The sequence below is a fragment of the Pseudopodoces humilis genome, chromosome 10 (genome assembly GCF_049639895.1).
Source record: "Pseudopodoces humilis isolate 2021_Gansu_Grassland_sample_001 chromosome 10, ASM4963989v1, whole genome shotgun sequence".
In the NCBI taxonomy this organism is placed as follows: domain Eukaryota; kingdom Metazoa; phylum Chordata; class Aves; order Passeriformes; family Paridae; genus Pseudopodoces; species Pseudopodoces humilis.
The window spans coordinates 29,875,001-29,895,872 of NC_142209.1; the positions used below are offsets into that span (position 1 = coordinate 29,875,001).

Consider the following 20,872-nt stretch of genomic DNA (forward strand, 5'->3'; position numbering starts at 1 on the left):
TTAATGCTAAAATACTCTATTAGCAAGAGCAGCATGAAGTTTTCTCCTTTCCCTGCATAAAAAGCACAGGGAAGCAGTGCAGGTAAAGTAGAAACTCGTGCTTGGCAGCACTGAAGTTGTGCTGCGTGGCTTTGTGGCACAAACCTGGTTTGTGGCATCGGTCACTGTCCCCCTTTGCTCTGATGTGGCTCTGAAACTGCTGCAACTCTTCAGCAGGACTGAAAAGCCAAAACTTTTGGTTCTGCTGCAACAAAAGCTGAGGTGCTGCAGTGCAGTTTGAAAATACCCAAACCCCTTATTAAATTGCACAGCAATTTGCAGATGTAAACTGAACTCAACTCTGCAATTTCTCCCTGGGCACAGCTCAGCCTCCAAAGCCAATAATTCTGAGAATACAAATTGATTGAGTAATTATAAACATAACAAAGCATGGAGGAAGAAAATAAATCATAAAGCAATTTAGGGTCGTATAGTTTAATTAGGAGTCAGTCTACCCGGGTTTTTTTCTGTATCTATATATAAATATAAAAGAAGCCCCCCCCCCCCCCCCTCCCCTTGTTTAAAGGCTTCCCCTGTCACATTCCAGGCTGTCACTGCCCTCAGCCTCAGTGTGTGAATCAGCTGTTCTGGGCACTTCCAGCTGGGCCACTTCTGAGCCCTGGCACTGAGTCCCACCAGCTCCGTGTATTTGTGCACTTTTTCCAGGCTTATTTGTTGTGGAAAAAATACCCCCAGGCAACAGTGCCCTGGAAAAGGGGCTCTGGAGCAGGAACTAGAAAGGTATTGGGGGTGAGAACAATTCAGTTTCCCTACACTGCAACAGTCCCCTATAAAAAACCAAAACTTCCATCTTTTCACAAGGGTTTAGGATTTTCTGCGTGTCCCACTCATAACTGTGGCATGCAAGAGCTCTGCCCACAGCACGGCCTTTCTGCAAGTGTAGGCTGAGGGTTATCGGGACACAAAATGGGAATCTTTGTCTCCAGAGGCTGTGAAATCCCAAACCTGCCGTGTTTCCCCCAGGAACCTGCCTGGTCCTTGGCAGCCTGAGGAAGGGCTGTAAGGTGTGACAGGGAAATGAAGGTGGGAGCCCAGGTCTCATTAACCCCGTGGCCAGCAGAGCCCGGGCCCATCCTTCCCCCATACCCAAACATTAGTTTTGGGTCTATCCCTTTCCTTTGTCCTTGAGGTGGCCTCGGGGGGTGATAAAGTGAGAGTCACCCGATCCACCTTGTGTGGAATTGGAAATGGTTCTTAACAGCCCCAGCTGCTGCCGAGGCAAAAGCCTGGTACAGCAGGAGGTCAGAGGGTGCTCAGAGGCTGGGTGTGGATGAGAGGCTGAGCAGCAGGAGCTGGATGGACAACTCCATCTCCCTTAAAACACCCGATTTAGGAATTGCCACGGGGGAGGTTCTGCTGTGCCTCACTGCTGTCCATCAGCACCTTTGCTCTTGGTTCCTATACAAGCTCAATGCTGTTCTTCCAGGACTGCCCAGAACTGCTCTATTTAGGCCAGCACAGTCAGTTCCAGACTCTTCTCTGATCCATAACTGTTTAATTTCCAGCTCCAGAGGTTACAGCCAGGTTATAGAAACTCTGACCTCCAAAGCCAGGGCTGAGGCACCCTACACACACAACAACCCCCAGCTGAAAGCCTGACAGACCAGGGGGAAATGAGAACACAATTCCCTCAAACACTTTCAAACCTTCTTCCCAGTCTGACTGCACAGGCAGTGAAGTGCAAAACCATTTTTATTAACTGAAAACTCCCAAAGCTTGAGCGTGTGCGTGTTCAGCCACACCCTGAACACATTCATCATGCTGCTGCTCAGAATTTTAGTTGCAAAAATCAGTTTATTTGAGGATGGGACTTTGCAGTGGTAGAAAGGGCATTCAAGTGTTTGTGCTGGACTTTGATAAGAACAAATCATTTTACTGCACTTTTTCAGCCTAATTACAACGATTTGGGAATTCACTTGGCTGGAAGGGTGAGGCTGAGGAGAAGGAAAAAGAAAAGCAGCTGTTTTATAAAAAGAGTTGGTTTATATAAAACAAGTCTGCTCCTACAGCATTAAATGCCAAAACTAAACTCCAATGTTGACCTAAAGCAAATGGTACCAGAGCCCTGTGTGTTAATGCTGGGTTGGAGGCTGAGGCCTTTTTATCCTGGGGCTGGGGTTGACTTTAGAGGAGCCCTCATGTGGATGACAAATCTGTTCCCAACTGCGGCAGCACCACCAGGGAAAGTGTTTGCAAACAACCGAAACACATCCAGGGTCGGAATAATTAATTTCTGGCACTGCAGAGCTCCCTCCAGAAGCCCCAGTTTATTTCCACACAGCACCAGCCCCACTGGCACAGGGCTGTGCAGCACCCAGGGTGGATTATTTACATTGAGATTATCTGGTTGTGCACATTGTTAAGTTGAAATAGATGCCAGAAATGTTATCTGGACGTGCACCTGCCCGGCACAGCGAGCGCTCCCCAGCTGGGATTTGCTGGGGAGATTGGTTTACACTGAGTTCTTCGCTCCTTTTAAGTCCAGTCCAGCAGATGGAGAAGTTTGGGTTGATGTGGAATGCATTTTTCACATAATGCCTGTGGGGAGATGAGGAATGACTAAAATAAATAGCAATTAGACAGCAGCATCATCGTTCATGGGATCTGCTTGGAGTTATGGGTGTGATGTGCAGTAAAACACACAGAGCCTAAGGCAGGGCAGCAGCCCCTCTGCCCGGGGCTGCAGGAACATTTTGGGATGTTTTAAGGAACAAGGACAAGTAACCAAAGGAGGAACAAACTGGTGAGGAGAAATGCTGCAACAAGGACAAGTAACCAAAGCAGCAACAAGATGAGAAACAGCACAGGATGTTTTGGTAGGGGAGCAGTTTCTAGAGTTTCTTTGTCACCAACAAACCAGGAACAAATCCCATGTGCACAGAAACAACTGAGTGCCCTCAGGTCCTTGCAGGCTGCAGGACATCCCCGAGTGGCTTACAAGAAGCACCTTGCTCTGGTCACTCTGGCCGTGCCTTGGTGCTGGGCAAGGCTGGGAGCAGGCCCAGGGGCTCCTTCCTTCTCTCCAGGAGTGAGGTCAGGAATGCAGCACTCCCAGCAGCCTGCATGTGCCCTGGGAATGAGGAAAACACAGAAATCTATGTTTATATGATAAACAACAGTGGTGTGATGACAGAATTTGTGCAAATCCTGCCTCAAACACGAGTTAAATAAGCTGCTGTGGTGGTTAAAGAACCCAGCACCTCTTTTCCTGGTGAGTGGCTGCACCTGTGTTACATCACTGGCAGTGATGCCAAAGCAGAACTTACTGTGCTACCAGTACCAGAAACTGGTGCTGCTTTTTGCTATTAATAATAAAACAATAAATATGAATCCCCAAGGATTGTGACAGCAGGGCCCAACCAGGGATTGCAGCAGAGGAACAGCCACCCCTGGATCACCCATAGCCACCCCTGGATCACTCACAGCCATCCCTGGATCACTCACAGCCATCCCTGGATCACCCACAGCCATCCCTGGATCACCCACAGCCATCCCTGGATCACTCACAGCCATCCCTGGATCACCCATAGCCATCCCTGGATCACCCACAGCCATCCCTGGATCACTCACAGCCATCCCTGGATCACTCACAGCCATCCCTGGATCACTCACACCTGAGCCCGCAGCCGGGCAGGGCTGGGGGAGGGTGAGCAGGTGGCTGGGAGAAGCAAAGGAAAAGTGTGCAAGGGCAGAAAGGAACTCAGGGAATGAGAACGTGTGGGGAAGGGTCTGGGAGCAGGTGCATGTGAGTGCCAGGGCTGCCAAATGTCCTGCAGCAGATGAGCAGCTCCGCTCCAGCACCCCGAGGGGCTGAAGGGAGAATTCAGAATGATATTGAACATACAAAGGGGGATTTCCAGCAGCTGGAGCCTCTCAGCTGCACACAAACCCAGCTGGGGAGGGCTCCAAACCCCACAGACACGGGGCTGCTGGGACAGGGCCTCCTCAGCTCTCCCCACACGGCACTCAGTGGTTCCATGGGGATCTCACACTGCAGGGAGTGACTCCACACCAACACCTGCCCCTGGGCTGGGCAGCGTCACCTGGAGCTGAGCCAGACTGAGCCCAGACCTAAACCAGGACTCACAAGGTTACTCCAGAAAAAGGAATCCAATCCAACTTGGTCTCAGGTACCACTTTCTAGCTTTAATCCTAATAGACATCATTTGTTTACACAAATTATCACAACAGGAAACTGTCCAATCTTGTATGGCAAGTAACAGGAAAAAGATTCAATTACAAGCTGGTTTATTTGTGCTGAATGCAATTCCATAAAGGAAAGGACTGATTTCCCTTTCATCAGGGACTGCAGCATTGGAGTAGATGGTGAGTAAAGAACCCAGACATGCCAAGACCACTGTGCTGAGCTCTGCCCGGCACTCTGAGCTCTCCTAAAAAGCAGAAGCTGCCCAGATTCACGAAAAATACCAGACTCAGCTTTGTTTTCCAAGCAAAGAATCATGGAAAGGTTTTGGTTGGGAGGAACCTTAAAGCCCACCCAGTCCCACCCCAGGGACCCCTCTCACTATCCCAGGGTGCTCCAGCCTGGCCTTGGGCACTGCCAGGGATCCAGGGGCAGCCACAGCTGCTCTGGGCACCCTGTTTCAGGACCTGCCATCCTGCCAGGGAACAATTCCTGCCCAAGATCCCATCCAGCCCTCCCTCACCTCTGAGTGAGATGTTTTTAAAGGCCCCTACAACCCTTCTCTCTCTCTCAGGATTTTTCCCTGCAGAGCTCCTGAGTAAGTTCAGCTCCATCAAACCAAAGAGAACATTCAGGGAACTCCTGGATGAGGATGACAGCTGGAAGAGGGCTCAGGGGAGGGGACCAGAAGGTGCCTGGGCTGTGGCAGAAGGGGTGGCTGGGACAGGCCCAGCCTGTTCCTCTCCTCAGCTCCAATTTTAGGGTTCCCAGGGCCAGCAGTGGCTGGAGCCCCCCAGACCTGCTCCAGAGGGTTGGCAGAGCCTCTCCCAGCCCTGGCCCACACAGGCACTACAAGGGCTCAATCTTCAAAAGTTTCCTCTCCCCTCCAAGTACCCCCAACCATCCTCTCCCAACTTTGACTGCTCTAAAACATTTACAGATCTAAAAAACAGAGAAAAAAAATGTTCACCTGTCAGGTGATATAAAACCAATCTTCTACTAAATGTGCCAGAATAATTTTTCTCCACCTCAACCACAGTTAAAACCTTCAGTCTATTCATTACTGTCTTTTTATAGTATTTTTATTTAATAAAACCTATTAAGACTACCATACAAATCTCTTTACTTATGCTTTTATCTTTTAACTGATCAATTTTTATATTGCTGACATCCCTTCTTCACCATTTGCTCATTTAAAAATTCATAGTATATGAGCTATGTCTCTGGAGAAAACGTCTATAAAATTTGTTACAGCTGGCAAATGTGTATGAGTCAGTGATAGCACATGACTAAATGCTTCACAGAAAATAAAATTTGTTTCTGTAGTAAGCAGAACTGTTTAAATGTTATTTATTTTTATGTTTCAAAGAAAATATATTGTGAAGTGCTGCATTGATTTAATACGCAGCAATGTCTGTGTACACGCTGTACTGGGGAAATTTATGAAACCTTTGCACAACTCCTTTAATTGAATTTTCCAAATCTCTCACCACACACAAATAATCAATATCTTCTGCAGAGAAAACCAGTCAGAATTATTACAGTCTTTCTTTTCAATTTTGTTGTCATCAGCACATACAGAGCACCTGGATATTTGTAATGTCTGGATAGCAAGTTATTTACACCTCTTAAACATATAATTGCTACTAAGTGAGTCCAAACTAATGTTTCTTTTCTTTTTTATTTAAAATAATTATATTCATGGGAGAAAGCAGTATTTATTCTCATGTAGGAGTTGCTACATGTTGGAAGAACTACAATTCTTTTGAATTTTTCATTAAGCTTAATACTCTAAACTAGATCCACCAGAATTAAAAATTCATAGCTGTTGCATCTCTAAAAAGGCATGTAGGAAAATAGAGTGTAAAAACAAGGGTGAAATCTGTGAATAAATGGGGCTGGCACCTAAATCTAAAATGCAGGTTGACAGTTCTCTGTGTACTTGTCTGGGGCCTCCAGTCATATGTCTCATGTGCATTTCTGGATCTGCCACTGCAGTTAATGGCTTAATATTTCATCTGCATAGCCCAGGGTGTTCCATCACTGCAGAGCCTTGGAGCTGCCCCTTCTCCTTCCTTCCATCCCAGAACTCCTTGTGCTGCTGCACCCAGACCCCAGACTCCTTCAGTCTGAGGCTGTTTGTAAAATTCAGGTGTGGGTACAACCCAAGACCACCAAATCCTGCTGGGAAGGAGCAGTGGGAAGCTCCCCCAGCTCCTGGGATTCCTCACCTGTGCTGGGAAAAGCAGGCTGGGGGCACTGGGCTGAGTGGGATCTGTTCCCTCCCCTCCACTGGGAGGGACTCACACAGCCACAACCTCAAAGCAACAGAATGAGGAGACCTGAATTCAGACTTAGCCTGAACAACAACAGCATTTCATCCCAGGACACAAACTGGGCAATCCCCACTCAGTGAGCAGCTGAGATCAGCCCTGGCCCAGGTGTGATGGTAGGAAACCCTCAGGAGCACAAACAGGGATATTCTTCCACAAGGAACAAGGCCAGATCCCTCCAGTGCTAGAATTTTTGCCCAGCCAGTTCCCAGACTCACTTTTCCAGCAAAGGGATAGTGGCATTTCTTCCCTGTAAATAAATACAAATTTGGGCTGAGGAAAATAAATGAGTTTTTTAGGTTAGGGTTTTACAGTTGGAAAAATCCACTGCTGTATTCCCCTTTTCCTCAGAAGATCTCCAAGGAGGAGGAAGGAAAGGTGGGGCAGACACCCAAGTACATCTAAAGGCTGACAAATTTGTTACACTTTATTTGAGATGATGTGAAAAATAAACACCCAGCAACCACCACAGCCAAGTGGTTTAGTCTTAGGACACCCAAATTCTGAACTCAAACTGACACAAAGTGGGCTAAATGGTGGAATTCTGTATTTTTACCTTTTTACTTGGTTTGAGGAGGAGCTCTGATTATTAAGGAGGTGTTTATATTTTGCAGTGGTTGAGAATTGGGATTTATATTTTACCATAAATGCAGTTTTCAAAACTGGACTGGCAGGTAGAAACTCAGTTTTGGTCCCTGATCTCTCCAGCTTTGCTTTCATCAGTGATTTCAAGTGGCAAGGAATAAAATCCATGCAGTTAACCCTGATCCAGTCTCTTGGAAAGCCACCACTACTGTCTCAAGAGCACAAACCTCAGCCACTTGTGTTCACCCCACCATGAAAGCTGGGAATGTTCAGAACTCCGAGAGGATCAGATTTGCCCCTGGGCTCGGCAGGATGAACATCCCCACAGAAAAGGGAGTGGTTTTTATTTCACAGCCTGAAAAGAGTTTTCCACACCACTGCAAGTATTTGATCTCTGGAACACTCCCATGAGCAGCAGCCATGGTTTGTGTCAGAGTTTTGGGGAAGCAAAGTGTCCAGCTGGAGCAGCTTCCCCTCTTAGAACCTTCACTCCTGGAATCTCCAAACCTGTGAAATTTTCCTTTAAAACGTGCACATCCCAACCTATGCATCCCTTCTCAGCACATTTTGGACTCCCAGACACTGACTTGATTCCTCTCTTGGCAGTTGTTTTACAATTTGCTTACTTTCTATTCAAAAATATTTTGTTTACTGTAAATTCAAGTCATGGGCAAACAATGATGCCCTTTTTCCATGCTGGTCACCCAAAATGATAAACTGAGCTCTGCACAACGCTGCCCATTGAGCCAGGAATGTTCTGTATGAAGTTGTTTTAAGAGGAGGTTTTTTTATGTAAAGTAAATAAATTTCATGCCTCACCATGTGATGATAATGTGACATTCCATCTGGACCAAGCCACAGAACAGTCATAAGTTTTAAGCCTTGCCATAACTAATTAAAAATAATTATGAAAAACCCACATCTGAAACTAAAAGGCAAAGGAAAACATCTCCAGATGCTTCTCTTTGATCACAAAGTTCTCTGCCTCTCCTGCTACCACATTTTCAAGACTGCAAAATTGAATTTATTCTTTGTGAAAGCAAAACTGACATTGGAACTTAATCAAAATCGCTGAGGTTCAACTCGGAATTGTCTTTTCCACCCTACCTTCACAAAATATCTCTCATCTAAGCAGCCTGGCTGTGTGTTTGGTGCTGGGGGCTGCTTTCTGGAGCAGGGATGGAGCTCTCAATGTGTGTGTGGTGAGCAGGAAGGAGCAGAGCACAAAGGAAGCAGCGGCTGTTTGCCAGTGCCAGCCCAGGCAGGCAGGAGCTGCGGCAGGAGGACACAGGGAGCTGTAAATCACCACCAGCACACTGCACAAATCAGCCCAATTCCTTCCAAAGTGCTGTCACTCCTTTCCATTTGCGGCTCATCTGCTGCGGCCCAGCAAATCTAAGCTTGATCAATTTTCTGTCCTTTAAGAGAATTCCCCACAGCAGAGATGCCACCACTGCTCCTGATTTCGGGTTTGTTCTGCTCTCAGATTGGAAGTGTGAAGATAACAGAAATATCAGAATATCCCTGGAGGATGGTTGTTGATTTTACTGAGTGTGAGGGAATTAAACCGTCCTCTGTGTGTCCCCTTCCTTCCTGCCAAGGCACCAAAGCAGCTGGGGATGAAACACCACCAGCTCCCAATATTTTCACAGCACTGGTTATGAAGAAACCTCAGAGCTGGGATTTCAAAGCCCTCTGGAATGGGTGAAATATCCCCCGAAAAATACAGAGTGGAAAAGGTTTTGCTGCAAGACTGATACTGAAAACACAGTGGGAGGGAGGAGGATGAGGAAGAACAAGGATAATTGGGATATACAAAAAGTATGGAAAGTCTTCTGGACCATGCCACAAGTGCAAGGCCATGAATGATTCCTTCTCCTTGTATGGGGAAATATCCAATACAATGAAAATAGCATCAAATATTCAATTTACATTTGCAGACTATTCAGAAGAAACACATTTGATTATCATTGTTTCCATATCCTAAAGGTTACCCAACTTATTTCAAGTGAAAAGAACTGAAAAGAAATCAAGCAAAAGGAATCAAAACATTTGTTATACAGGAGTCATGAAGTTTCTTACCTCGGGCAGGGACTTTTCCATGGTTTGCTTTCAACAGCTGCAGTTTTTCTGCTTGACTCACTAGTGAGGAAATAAATCCAAAATCAACAAATGTTGCCCCAGAGCTTTCAAAGAAAACAATACCTCTGCTGCCTCCTTCACTTTCAAAGCATTTCAAGGAAGAAAAAACCCTCTTGCCTATGTAACTGTGCTCAAAAAAAATTACCAAAAAATGTCAAAATTTAGTGAATTCTGACAAGTTGTGTTTCCAAGCTTCATCCCACATTTTGTTCCCATTTTTCTTTCTTCTGGTGCTGAGGTGGTTCCTAATTCAGGAATGGGGGAAAGATGTTGCTTTCCCAAGGAGCTGAGGGAAAGAGTGGACCCAGGAGTGGCAGCAAGAGGTCTGAGCTGTCCTTTGGGCTGGCTGGCTGGCTGTCCCACCCCGATGGAAACCCAGACTGTTCCCAGGTAACTCCATCCTGTCTCAGGAAGGATCTGGCATTACAGTGGGAACAGAGCAATGCATGTCCATGCAGAAGGAAAATGGAATGAGATTTGGAATACAGGTCAGGGAAGAAATGGTAATTTAAATACCAGCATGTGATGCATCGATTCCACTGTTTGGGAAGAAAATTTCCCTGGTACCTGTGGCTTTACTGTCCACCTGTTCCCAACTGCAAAAAGCAGCAGTCCAGGCACTCCAGGTTTGCTTTCTGGGTTCCTCTGGGAAAGTATTCCAGATGTGGCAGCTGTGAAGTGCCCTTATCCCAACACAACAAGCATCTGGAACGTCCATCATTTCAAGACACACGAATAGCGATTTTTAAAGCCTGGAAATTTATATTCAGCCTAATCCTGCAGCCAGGCAAACAAACAAACAAACAAACCAACTTCCTCGGAAGAGGAGAAGAAAGGCCAAGCAATCCAAGTGCAAACGTTTATCCTAATCCTCACCTAACTACCCACTAAGTATCTAACTATTTACTGACCATTTCCATGAGAAAAGGTGTTGCTTTTCCAGGTTTTCCCTCCCCCGTGTGCCTGGCTTTTATGTCCCTCCCTGGCTGGATGCACAGGGACACTTGAGGTGCATTTTTCCTGAGTCCTGGGGAGTACCGGAGGGAGTGATCCCTGGTAAATGTTCCAAAGGGATAAATGAATGTACTGAAGCCTCTCCTCACCCAGCGCTTGGGTTTTCTGCAGTTCAGCACTCAGGACACAGGACGACTGTGAGACTCCGAGGATATTTTCCAGCTCTCTACTGCCCTCCAAAGCCTGGAAAATTACAATTAAAGTCATTGTTAAATCCCATTCCCACTATCTACACCATGTCTACAACATACCAAAATCAATTTTGAAATTATTCATAAGTTTGAAATCCTTCCTTTTCTAAATAAACATTGCAATTAAAATATTTTCAATTAGTATCACTGTTCGTTTTGTTTTTTTTTTTAATAAAACCTTGTCCACATGAAATAAATCAGCACAGTCCTCTGAGTACACTGAATTATTTCTCAGCTATTGATGTACAGCAATGAACCTTGTGCTAAATTTAGTCAGGAAACAAAATGGGAATAAAAGAGAGCAGTGATTTGCATTTTAACATGTATTGGACTATTAAATAATGATACTTTAGTGGCAAATTAAATGGTACAATCACTTCAACACAAAAGGATGTTTAATCTTTAAAGACATAAAAATCTATGCAGTTAATTCATATTTCGAATTATAAATAATAATTGAAAACTCCTTCCTATTGGTTTTATTTGTGTACAAATTAAAAACGGAGGACATGGAAAAGCAACTCTTCTAGTTTAAAAAAATCCAAAAAATTTTGAGTTTTTTTGCATTTTCTGGATTTCCAAGTCCAGCTTGGCTGGTTTCAAGTCTTTTATTTGTTTCCCTACCCCTTCAAACTCAAATGTTGCATATAAAATCCTAATTTTGCTTTCAAATCCTATATTAGAAGTAGCTTAAAAGACAAATCAGTGTAAACCAGACCTTCAGGCTTGTCAGATTTGCTCTTAGTTTCAGGATTCTGGGCAAGGAATTTCTCACTTGGGACTGCAGTTGCAGGAACCTGTGTAAAAAAGGTAAAACAATTCCAATTATCCACATCCCCACTCACTGAAAAATCCATGTTTGCAATGTTTCTCAGAGTTTTTTCTCATTGGAATGGGGATGGATCCAGTTCAGCTGTGAGGATTTAAATCAGTGTCCTGGCCAATGTATTTTCATCTGTAAAATTAAGCATATGGAAGTTCACATGAATATTAAGTGTAGGTGTTGGTTTAGACATGTTTTTATTTGAATGCCACTGCTGGTCTCCTGCAAGCCTTTTTAAAACATTCTGAATTATTGAATGCAAACATTTCCATGTCAATGAGGCCTCTAATTACTCCAATTGTTCTGTAATTCCAGGTTCCTGTCACTAAGAAATGAGGCTGGATGTGTTGACCAAGGGATTCACTGAATCACAAAAAAAACCCCAATTAATCAATTTACAGTTTTACATCTGTATAATGTTAATATTTTATTTTCTGCTGTTTAAATGTTACCCAAACTATTCTGTCCATCTCCATCACTTGGAAGACTCTATCCTACACTGAAGGAATTTCAGCCTAATGATGTGGGAAAACATCCAGGCAAAAACTCCAGGAAACAAATTGTGAGTTCAAGTGCAACAATGAAAAGGAAGAGCTACAACTTCAAACATAGTATTTAGGTGAATAAACATCACAATTATTGTCTGCTGGTGAAAAAGAGATGCAATCACAGCCCTGCAGCCATAAGAAACTTCAAATTGAATTCACTTACGCATCGTGCTTTGTTTGAGGCTGCCCTCTCCTGGATAATCCACTCTTGGAATCTTTCTGCTCGTTCCCATCTCCTCGGAGGGTCACAAGGAAGAAGAGACACAATAAAGATAAAAATCAGACGTGGAGTATTTGAAGTACCTGAAGAAGGTGTTAGTGTGAACCTTGAGTGCTGAACAATTTTTTGGGAAGAGGAAAAACCCCAAAGCTCACTCAGAAAGCAGGATTTGGAACAGACCACACTAAATTCTAATTTACACTTTGGGAATTTGACCTCTCATCAGTTTCTGGAAACCTTGGGATTACAGCATTAATATCTGGAAGTTTGAATCATCCTGGCAGATATTTACTGTGTTCTTTCAGGAGTTTTTTATCCTATTAACTGCAGATTAACATCGAGCATTATCCTGAAAATGCTGGGATGATTGAACTATGAAATTCCCATTTCCCTTTATAAAAACTGCTTGGCTCCAAGTCCACTTTCTAAACAACCACGAAGATACTGGGAATTGCTTCCAAAGGCCCCAAATATGCTCTACTGACAATATAATATTCCAGTCTGGCATATGATGGATGGGGCAGGATAAATGTGACCTCTGACCACAAAAGACACTCTGAATTTACATGATTTCTTCAATTCCCACAGGAATCAGGTCAGAACAAAACCAGATTAAAATTTTACCTTGTCTATCAATACTTATTCCAGCAATAAAAAAGTCACATCTGACTATCAGGAATGATTTAATTGTGCCTGAAGTTGAAGACATCACAAAACGTGGGGATTTTGTAAATTCACCTTTAAGTGAAAGATTTGGAATTTACCATGGGCTTAACAAATGTACAGATCTCAGACATTCCTGTGGAATGAGGAGCTTTCCACATTTCAGTGTAATAAATCTCTTTCTTGCCATCAGACTAAAAAAAAAGCGACCACACTCAGCATTAAACACTTTGATTTCTTCTTGTTAGATCTAAATTATTACATACAAGTCTCAGCACTCAAGGATAAATTAACTTTTAATTTTAATATTTTGTAAAACATTTAGAAACACTTCAGAATGACAAAGTGCTATAAAAGTTTAAGCTTTATGATACAGTAGCTAAAAGTCAAGACCCTCAAAGATTTCATTTTAAATCTAAGTAGTCAATAGAACTTGGACTTAAATCAGTCATCAATTATCAAAGAGGTCATACTTTTAGACCAGTACTGTGGATTTTTAGGAGCAGAAATTTAAATGGACAACCTGGAATTTAAATATTACACACCACCATTTTGTAGCCAAATTCAAAATCAGACAGGGGATTTTTTCTTAATAACTAAAATCATTGAACAAGGAATTTGCTAGCAAGGAAAGTGATGCATTTATTATTATTATTATTATTATTATTATTATTATTATTATTATTATTATTATTCTACCATATTTTCTAGGAGTTGTACTGCAAGGAAATAAAAGCTCTACAGAGAAAGATGACAAAATGTCCCTCTGTATTCTTCTTTTTAAAATAAAAAAATTATAGCAGGTGATCTTAACATTTAAAGAGTTGCTTTGAACACAGGGTTCCTTAACACTTAAAGAGGCCACAACCACAATATTTTTAATACAGTCATAAAAGCAGCTCAGCCTACTGAAAATCTGCTTCTTGAGTAGTCAGAGTCAAAAACTGTGACTGTGTAATTAAGTGAACATTTATCCTAAAGTGAACTGGAAATAATACAATTATAATCTTACAAAGGTGTATTTTCTGAGAGCTGCTGACAGTCAGCGTTATGTTAATTAAAAATTCTCTCACTCAGTTGTTTTAGAAACACCCCCAAGCTTTACTCTGAAAAAAATTCAAGCTTTAAGACCCAACATTGGCTTTTCCAGAAGAGATTCCTCACGAGGATAAAGAAATCAAACATAGCAGATGGGAGAGAAGTCCCTAAATCCAGCCAAAAACCAGGAAAATGGAAAGATGGAATGCTCAGCTCACCCTCTTCTGGGTCATTCCTGGGATTTTCTGCCCCGTGGCTGGTGGGAGACGAGAAGGGGCTGATCTGGCGTGTGCCTGTGGTGGGGGAGAAGGAGCCCAGATTGTTCCTTTTGGCCTTCTGGGGGGTTGCATCAGGTGCCTGAAACAGAGAAAAATACAAAAATAATCCAGATGAATAATGAATATTGACAAAACCTCTCTGAACTTTTACTACCTAAGATATTCCTAAGTAATTCCTGGCTTTATGTATTCCCATTATGGAAAGCCCATGTTAAATGCTGTGGTGGGGTGACTTTGTGTTCATCGAGCTTCTCTGTCACTCCCTCTCCTCAATAAAATGAGTTTAACTCTAAAAGAGAAAAAATCCTTTCAAACACTTTGTCTCCTAGTTTCCATAAAGAAAAAGTATGTGTTTTCCAGGGATTTAGGTATTCTGGTATGATCACCTTGATGGTTGGGTTTTTTTTAGAGCAGTCAAACTGAGTTTTTATTTTTCTTACAGTAATGAGAATTTAAGACACAAATATTTTTAGATTTTAATTGTACCAAAAGTTATTTCTAAAAATTTTTTTAAAACAAGTGATCATTGAAAAAATCCAAAGTGAGTCTCTTAAATCCAAAATTTTGTCTGTGGTTCAGGGTTTCAATATGTCTAATGATGTAAGAATTATTTAATGGTGTTGAAGAATTTGTGCAGAGTTTTCAGAAGAATTATGCAATGCTGGAATATGAACTGGGATTATCTGGGACATGCTGTAGCATGGATGCTGAATTGCAAGGATGAGAAACTGGGATTTTCTGCACATTTCATGTACAGAAATAATTAAAAAAACACCCAAACTTTTACTTTACAACCCACAAATGCTACTGCTGGTCATAGCAGCGGGATTTACAGCAGATTTTAAAGATTTAATTTGCTGCCCACTTGCCTCTACCTTGTTTTAGTCTCAAATACCTTAAATAATTTCACACCTCTCATTTACGCTCTTAAACTAGGCCTGATGAAAACCCTCACTCTGTCTTGCCACATTCAAGGAGGTTAAAGAAATGTTTCCAATCATCTTGAAATGAAATATTAATTGTAGTATCAATGCAAATTTAGGGGTTAATATGTCATCAAATCTCCTTTTCAACAGGGAGAACCTCCAAACATTTCAGACTATTTTTCCTGCTTGAACAGCATTCACCTCACCCATTTCTGGATACAGATAAGGTTATGTTAAACAAAATTCCTGCAGCACTTACAAGGACAGTTTTTATTTGTCAGTAAGATTTTCTCTTCCAGGAAGAAGAATTTTACTCCAGTTATGCAATTTTTTAACAATACCACACTAAGATTCCAAAAAGCTAAAAATACTCATTCCTGATCTGCTTAGCTCATGAATATTTTGATCCATGGAATGAGGAACTCTTGATAAAAACAGGGAAGGATTAAACAGCAAAGATTAAACATACATTTCACCCAAACTATGAGTTTACTACTTTCTGTTCCTTATTTCCTTCTATAAAGTTATTTAACTTAAATCTTTGACATGCACCTATTAGAGACATTGTATGAACTAAAAATCAGTGTAAAGGCACATCACTGAGCCTCCACTGAAAGTTTCTATATTCAGATGGGCTTTTCTTCAGCTTTTTGCTGCTTGTAACTGCAGGTAAGCATTGAGTAACTCTTTTTATCTTGTGGGAAGGGATGGCTTTAGGGCAGGAAAAGCATTCCCTGGAATTTCAGCTGGACCACTTGTCTACAAAAATGTTACTTCAGCCCAAGAAACAGATGCAAAATTACAGTCACAGCTGCATTCTGAGCAGAACAAGTTGGGTAATGGTACACTAAGCTGCTAATTAAACTGCTAATGATTTTACTTTAATGCCACTGTGGTGTTTTGCCACCTCTGTTGAAGTTTTCAAAAAATAAGTATCTAGAAATTTTTTAAATGGCCAATTTCTACCTTGCTCAATACCAGTGAGGCCTCCAAATATGTGCTGCATATACAGAAACCTCTTCCAAACGACCCAGGCTTGGAGATTTATTGGGAGCTTGTTTTGCTGACCAGCTCTTTCTCTCTGTACTTTTCCAAAATCTTCCTTCCTTTCCACCCTGCCATCCTCCCCAGCTCCTATGCACTGCTGGCTGCAGCAACAGCCACTGTGGGAGAGAATAAACTGACATATGTCACGACATGCTGGTGGCTGAGAGGATGCTGGAGCTGCATTTACAACAAACAACAGCACCAGTACAATTTTATTTTTATTGTGATAACTGCGGTGAAATTGATGGCAGCGTTAGGAGTTTATTGTTTCATTATGCCAGATTAGCTGAGGGAGGTAATTACAGCCCTGACATGAACATGCCTTTAATGTTTTCATTTCAATTTTGCAGTTTCTAATATGCAGATTACAGCATTATCATAATTCCATATTGTCACATGTACAATTACATGGCAGAACGTTTGCTTCCCAGGATAATGGAGCTAATTTCTAATAAATGATTTCACCAAGGATCTTAACTCATTCAGCTCTTGGGTAAATAGTGATGGCAATAACAATATGCACATTTTTCAAGTGATTCATGCAGATGTACATTACTTAACGCCAGGCAGTTCTGTGACAAATGAAATACAATCAATTTTATACTAATATTTGCAGCAGTAATTTTGTGCTTTAAGATTTGCCCAGACAACATCCAATCTGTAACAACATAAAGGCAGCTAAAATGAAATACATTGTTTATACCCACATTTATTTTTGCACACAGATATATATACATATATATTTATACAGCCCAGATGGCTCCAGACACCAAAAAAATACTTACATCATCTTTTCTAACCATGTCCAAATTTAATGCTCTCTTAACCCTGCAAGAGAAAAATATGGACAGGTTTTATGGTCATGTAGATGCAAAGATTTCTGTTAGTAAGGTCAATAATTGATAATGTTAAAGATAGTTTCCTTTTCTGGTTTCATATTTACTGATGTCATGCAAAGCAAATCCATTCCCTGAACCAAGAATGCTGCTTGTTTAGAAGGATAAAGTGTTTGCCTAAGGAAATCTGATTCTCCATTTTATACCAGAGATAAAATCAAGGCACTGAAGTAAAATCATGCTGAGTATTTATCTTTTCTCCAAGACTATAAACAACAAAACCCCCCTCAAAGCATTTCCATTTACATACCTTCTGAGCAAGGCTTGGAATTATTTTGCCATTAGTCGAAATAATGTTTAAGACATTTAAGACACAGGTACAGGCAAGGTGAAAAAAGTAGTTTTCCCCATCATTTTAGCTCTTAACATGATTCAGTGCTACCAGACTATGACTTAACTGGGGAACAGATGCTCTATGTCTTTACAGGTCCCCAAACCATAAGAAACTGTTTGCTTCCCTTCTTCCCTCTCCTGATTCAGGAACATGCCAAGCTCTCTCTGCAAAATCTGCTCCTCTGAACTGGATGCCCAGCTGTTAATGGCAACACTGGAAGAAGAAAGCTGAATATTTATAATACTTTATATGGTACAGCTGTCTGCTAAAGAGCAGTCATCAAAATTTTATTGAATGCAGGCAAAATGCTCCAAGGAAAGAAAGGTCAACATAAATTAAGACTATTTTTCCCAGAGACAACCGAAACTTTTTAAGCACATTCCTAAATCTTAACAATAGTTTAAAGCATGATGTAAAACAATGAGGAAAAAAAAAATCTTTGTAAGAACAGTTCCCAAGAAACATATATATTACATTGAATTAAACAAGGTTTGGAATATACATCATATTTCAAGAACTTAGTTCAGTTTTCATCTTGGAAAAAGAATGTTTTGCCTTGTAAGGAATTTAGATGACCTCATTCCAAACATATCCTTTTCAAATTTATGTTGCTATTCCAAAACTGTAAATTAAAGGATTGGGAAAATAGAATGGATACACATCTTTGATATGTAACTCAGTCAAGGGTCTTATATGAAAACTGTTTTACAGCTATCTCTATTACAAGAAGGGGAAAAGAAATAGCCTATCTAAAAAAGCCAAGTAAACAGGTAACATTTAAATTAAAAAAGCCTCTGAAATTCTGGCCAAAGGGCAGCTCAAGCTGTAACAGTTTGATGGAATTCTTTACAATGTATTTCTTTTTTAAAGAGAATCCCATATAGCTCAAGGAATCCGGACTCCATTACAGCTTCCAGCTCATGGCAGCAGAGAAATATTCCACTTATTAATGCATCCACACTGCAAGGATGCTCTGGGGGCCAATACATTTGCATGTTACACTAAGGCATGTTCTGATGGAAGTTTTTATGACAGATGTCAAAAGGAGCTGAAAGCCAAATGAAAGCAGGATCAGGATCACAGCTGTAGGATGAAATAAATGAGAAACCACATGAAAATCCTGCTAAATTATAAACACTGAGAAGATTCTTAGGGGGAAAGTTGTGCACTGATCAAAGCCATGTTCTTTGAAGTCTGTCAAATGTTGTGCACAGCAACAGAGCAGCATACAGCCCAAATTCCTCTCTGCAAGCACCCTGAACTATGGGAGAAGAGATGGAGTCTCTTTCCAAGCTCTTCAACATTGGAAAGAGCTGGAATATTGTACTGAAAGACAGAATTTTAGCTTTAGGAGGCCAACCTTGCCTAGTGTTACCCAACAGCCTGGCTTGCTTGGGGGCTTGTTTTTACTGATCGTCTTTTCAGTGCCATAACGTGAAAAGTTAAATCAGAATTATTGAAAATTTATGCTCTAAGTCTACATACAGACCCTGTCTTAGACCCCTGAAACCAAATTTATCCTGACACCTCACATGAAAACCCTGTTGGCCAAACTCGTCTCTCAGATCTTCCAAAAGAAGAATGTGGTGAAAAAACACTATGTGTAAAGAAAAGTATTTTAGGAAACAACACAGAGAGCACCACTTTTAATTTGGTTTATTTTTTTTTATATGGCTCACTTTGACTGTGGTGGTAAACCAAATGTCAGAGTGGAACAAGAAAAGGAGACAGAAAGATGAGGCACATGTGGTAAGAGTATTTCACCTGAGTTTCCTAGCCCTGAATTAGCCTGACAAAGCTTAATAAATTTCTTAACCATGATGATGGCACACGTTTACAGCCAGTTGTACAACCTGCAGACATTATTTTGTGCCTAATATTTACCAGGTTAAAGAACTTCCTTTACTTATCTCCAGAAGCCCACGATGAGCAGAGATACACAAGAGCAGCAGCAGACTTACATGACTTGATTCATTACTTACTGCTTGATGCATTGCAAAATATAGGAGAAAAATGAGAAGGATTTATTCCCATCGGAGACAAAATGAAGAGATACAGCCTGATGGAAAATGGGCACGGAGGGTGTCATGCCCTGATCTCCACAGGCCTGCAATTCCTTTCCACATCTCTGTATCTGAGTGTGTGTGAATCTATAATTTAGTCACTGCTGTAATTGCAGTAAATCCTGTTGAATCACTTTATAAATATTAAATCAGTCAGTGATTAAGTGCTGCTAAACTCTTTTGCACCTGTATCTTTTGTATCCATATCCTTGTCCCCATGACCCTTTTGCATCCCCCTGGTCTCTGTGTATATCATTCTAAATTGATTCTAATCCCATTTTCCTGTGTATGCTCCATCTGTGTAGCGACCAATAGAGTGAACCTTGCCATCAAACCCTGTTGAAGCCACACTTTCACAAATTCATATCAAAACCTGCTTTCTTTTGCCAATCCCTTCAGCGCTGGCCAAGGGAGGGGTCAGAGGATGGAGCTGGGCTCTGCCTGGTGGTGCCCAGCAATGGGACAAGATGCAGTGGGCAGAAAATGATGCCCAGGAGGTTCCACCTGGATATGAGGAAGAACTTCTTTCCTGTGCAGTGACTCAGCACTGGAACAGGTTGTCCAGAGAGTGTGGAGTCTCCTTCACTGGAGATATTCCAGAACTGCCTGGATGCCAGCCTGTGCCATGTGCAGGGGACGAGCCTCCTTGGGAATGCTGGACAGGATGACCCGCTGTGGTTCCATCCAAGTTGAACCATCTTGTCATCCTTCTTGCCCCTTTCCCACACAGCCCCACGGGTGTTATCCATGGTATGTAGAGAGATATAGAATTAGAACAACGGACTGGAAGGGAACTCTGGAGATCATCCAGTCCAAGCCCCGTCGCCAAGGCAGGGTCACCCGGAGCAGGTGACACAGGCTTTGCAATGTCTCCGGAGAGGGAGAGAGGGAGACTCCACGGCCTCCCCGGGCAGCTGCTCCACAGCTCTGCCACCCCCAGTGCACAGGAGCTGTTCTTGATGTTGAGGCGGAACTCGTTGTGTTTTAGTTTACGGTCATTGCTGCCCGCCCTGTCGCTGGGCACCTCTGAGCAGAGCCGACCCCTGAGACATGCAGAATACGGAGATATCACCCCCAGCAGCACCGCCCAGCCAGCCCCGCCCGCAGCGCTGCCCCAGGAACCGCCACTGCGAACATTTCCCGGCCTCTGTCTCCATTTGGAAACAAATCCCACCCCTCGCCAGCCGCTCCTCCCCTCCCTGGGCCCACTCTGAGCGCACTTTTCCCGTCACGGAACGCGCTCGGGAGCCGCAGCCCGCCGGGGGAAGCGCTCCCCTCACGGCGCCCGGCGGAGTCCGCGAGAACCGACCCGCTGCCGTGAGGGGAGGGGTGGGAGAGGAGAGAGAGAAGAGAACAGGGGAAGGAAGAGGAGGAAGAAGAGAAGAAGAAGGGGAGAGGGAGAAGAAAGGAGAGGGAGAGGGAGAGGGAGAGGGAGAGGGAGAGGGAGAGGGAGAGCAGCGCTGCCCCGCTCCCCAGACACCTACGACATCCCGGAGCCGTTCCTGCCGCCTCCTCTTCGGAGCTCCCGCCGTGCTCCCGCCAAACGCCGCCGGCTGGAAACGGCGCC

The 20,872-nt window shown here is 42.7% G+C and overlaps 1 protein-coding gene across 4 annotated transcripts; it reads right to left on the minus strand.

The window, feature by feature from the left end:
• Positions 1 to 1,834: 1,834 nt before the first annotated feature.
• On the minus strand, positions 1,835 to 20,859 carry ITGB3BP (integrin subunit beta 3 binding protein). Of its 4 annotated transcripts, none has more exons than XM_088060612.1 (9): positions 20,790 to 20,859; positions 16,798 to 16,840; positions 13,980 to 14,118; positions 12,004 to 12,076; positions 11,188 to 11,266; positions 10,368 to 10,461; positions 9,205 to 9,264; positions 3,008 to 3,130; positions 1,835 to 2,598 (listed from the first exon to the last, which is right to left on the minus strand). In XM_088060612.1, the coding sequence occupies exons 1-8, from the start codon at positions 20,792 to 20,794 to the stop codon at positions 3,018 to 3,020; spliced, it is 606 nt and encodes a 201-aa protein (XP_087916738.1). In that variant the 5' UTR covers positions 20,795 to 20,859; the 3' UTR covers positions 1,835 to 2,598; positions 3,008 to 3,017. The 4 variants fall into 4 exon arrangements, with proteins under 4 accessions (XP_087916738.1, XP_005521365.3, XP_087916739.1 ...); XM_005521308.3 differs by having other exon boundaries at positions 2,999 to 3,130; XM_088060613.1 differs by having other exon boundaries at positions 1,835 to 3,130; positions 12,004 to 12,073.
• Positions 20,860 to 20,872: the final 13 nt, after the last annotated feature.

Bases quoted from the DNA above. Each gene is read 5' to 3' on its own strand.
- ITGB3BP (XM_088060612.1), bottom strand. The intron at 14,119-16,797 runs GTAAGTATTTTT...TCTCTGTTTCAG, and splicing joins ACATGGTTAGAAAAGATGAT to GCACCTGATGCAACCCCCCA. The intron at 3,131-9,204 runs GTAAGAAACTTC...CCTCATTCCCAG, and splicing joins TGGAAAAGTCCCTGCCCGAG to GGCACATGCAGGCTGCTGGG.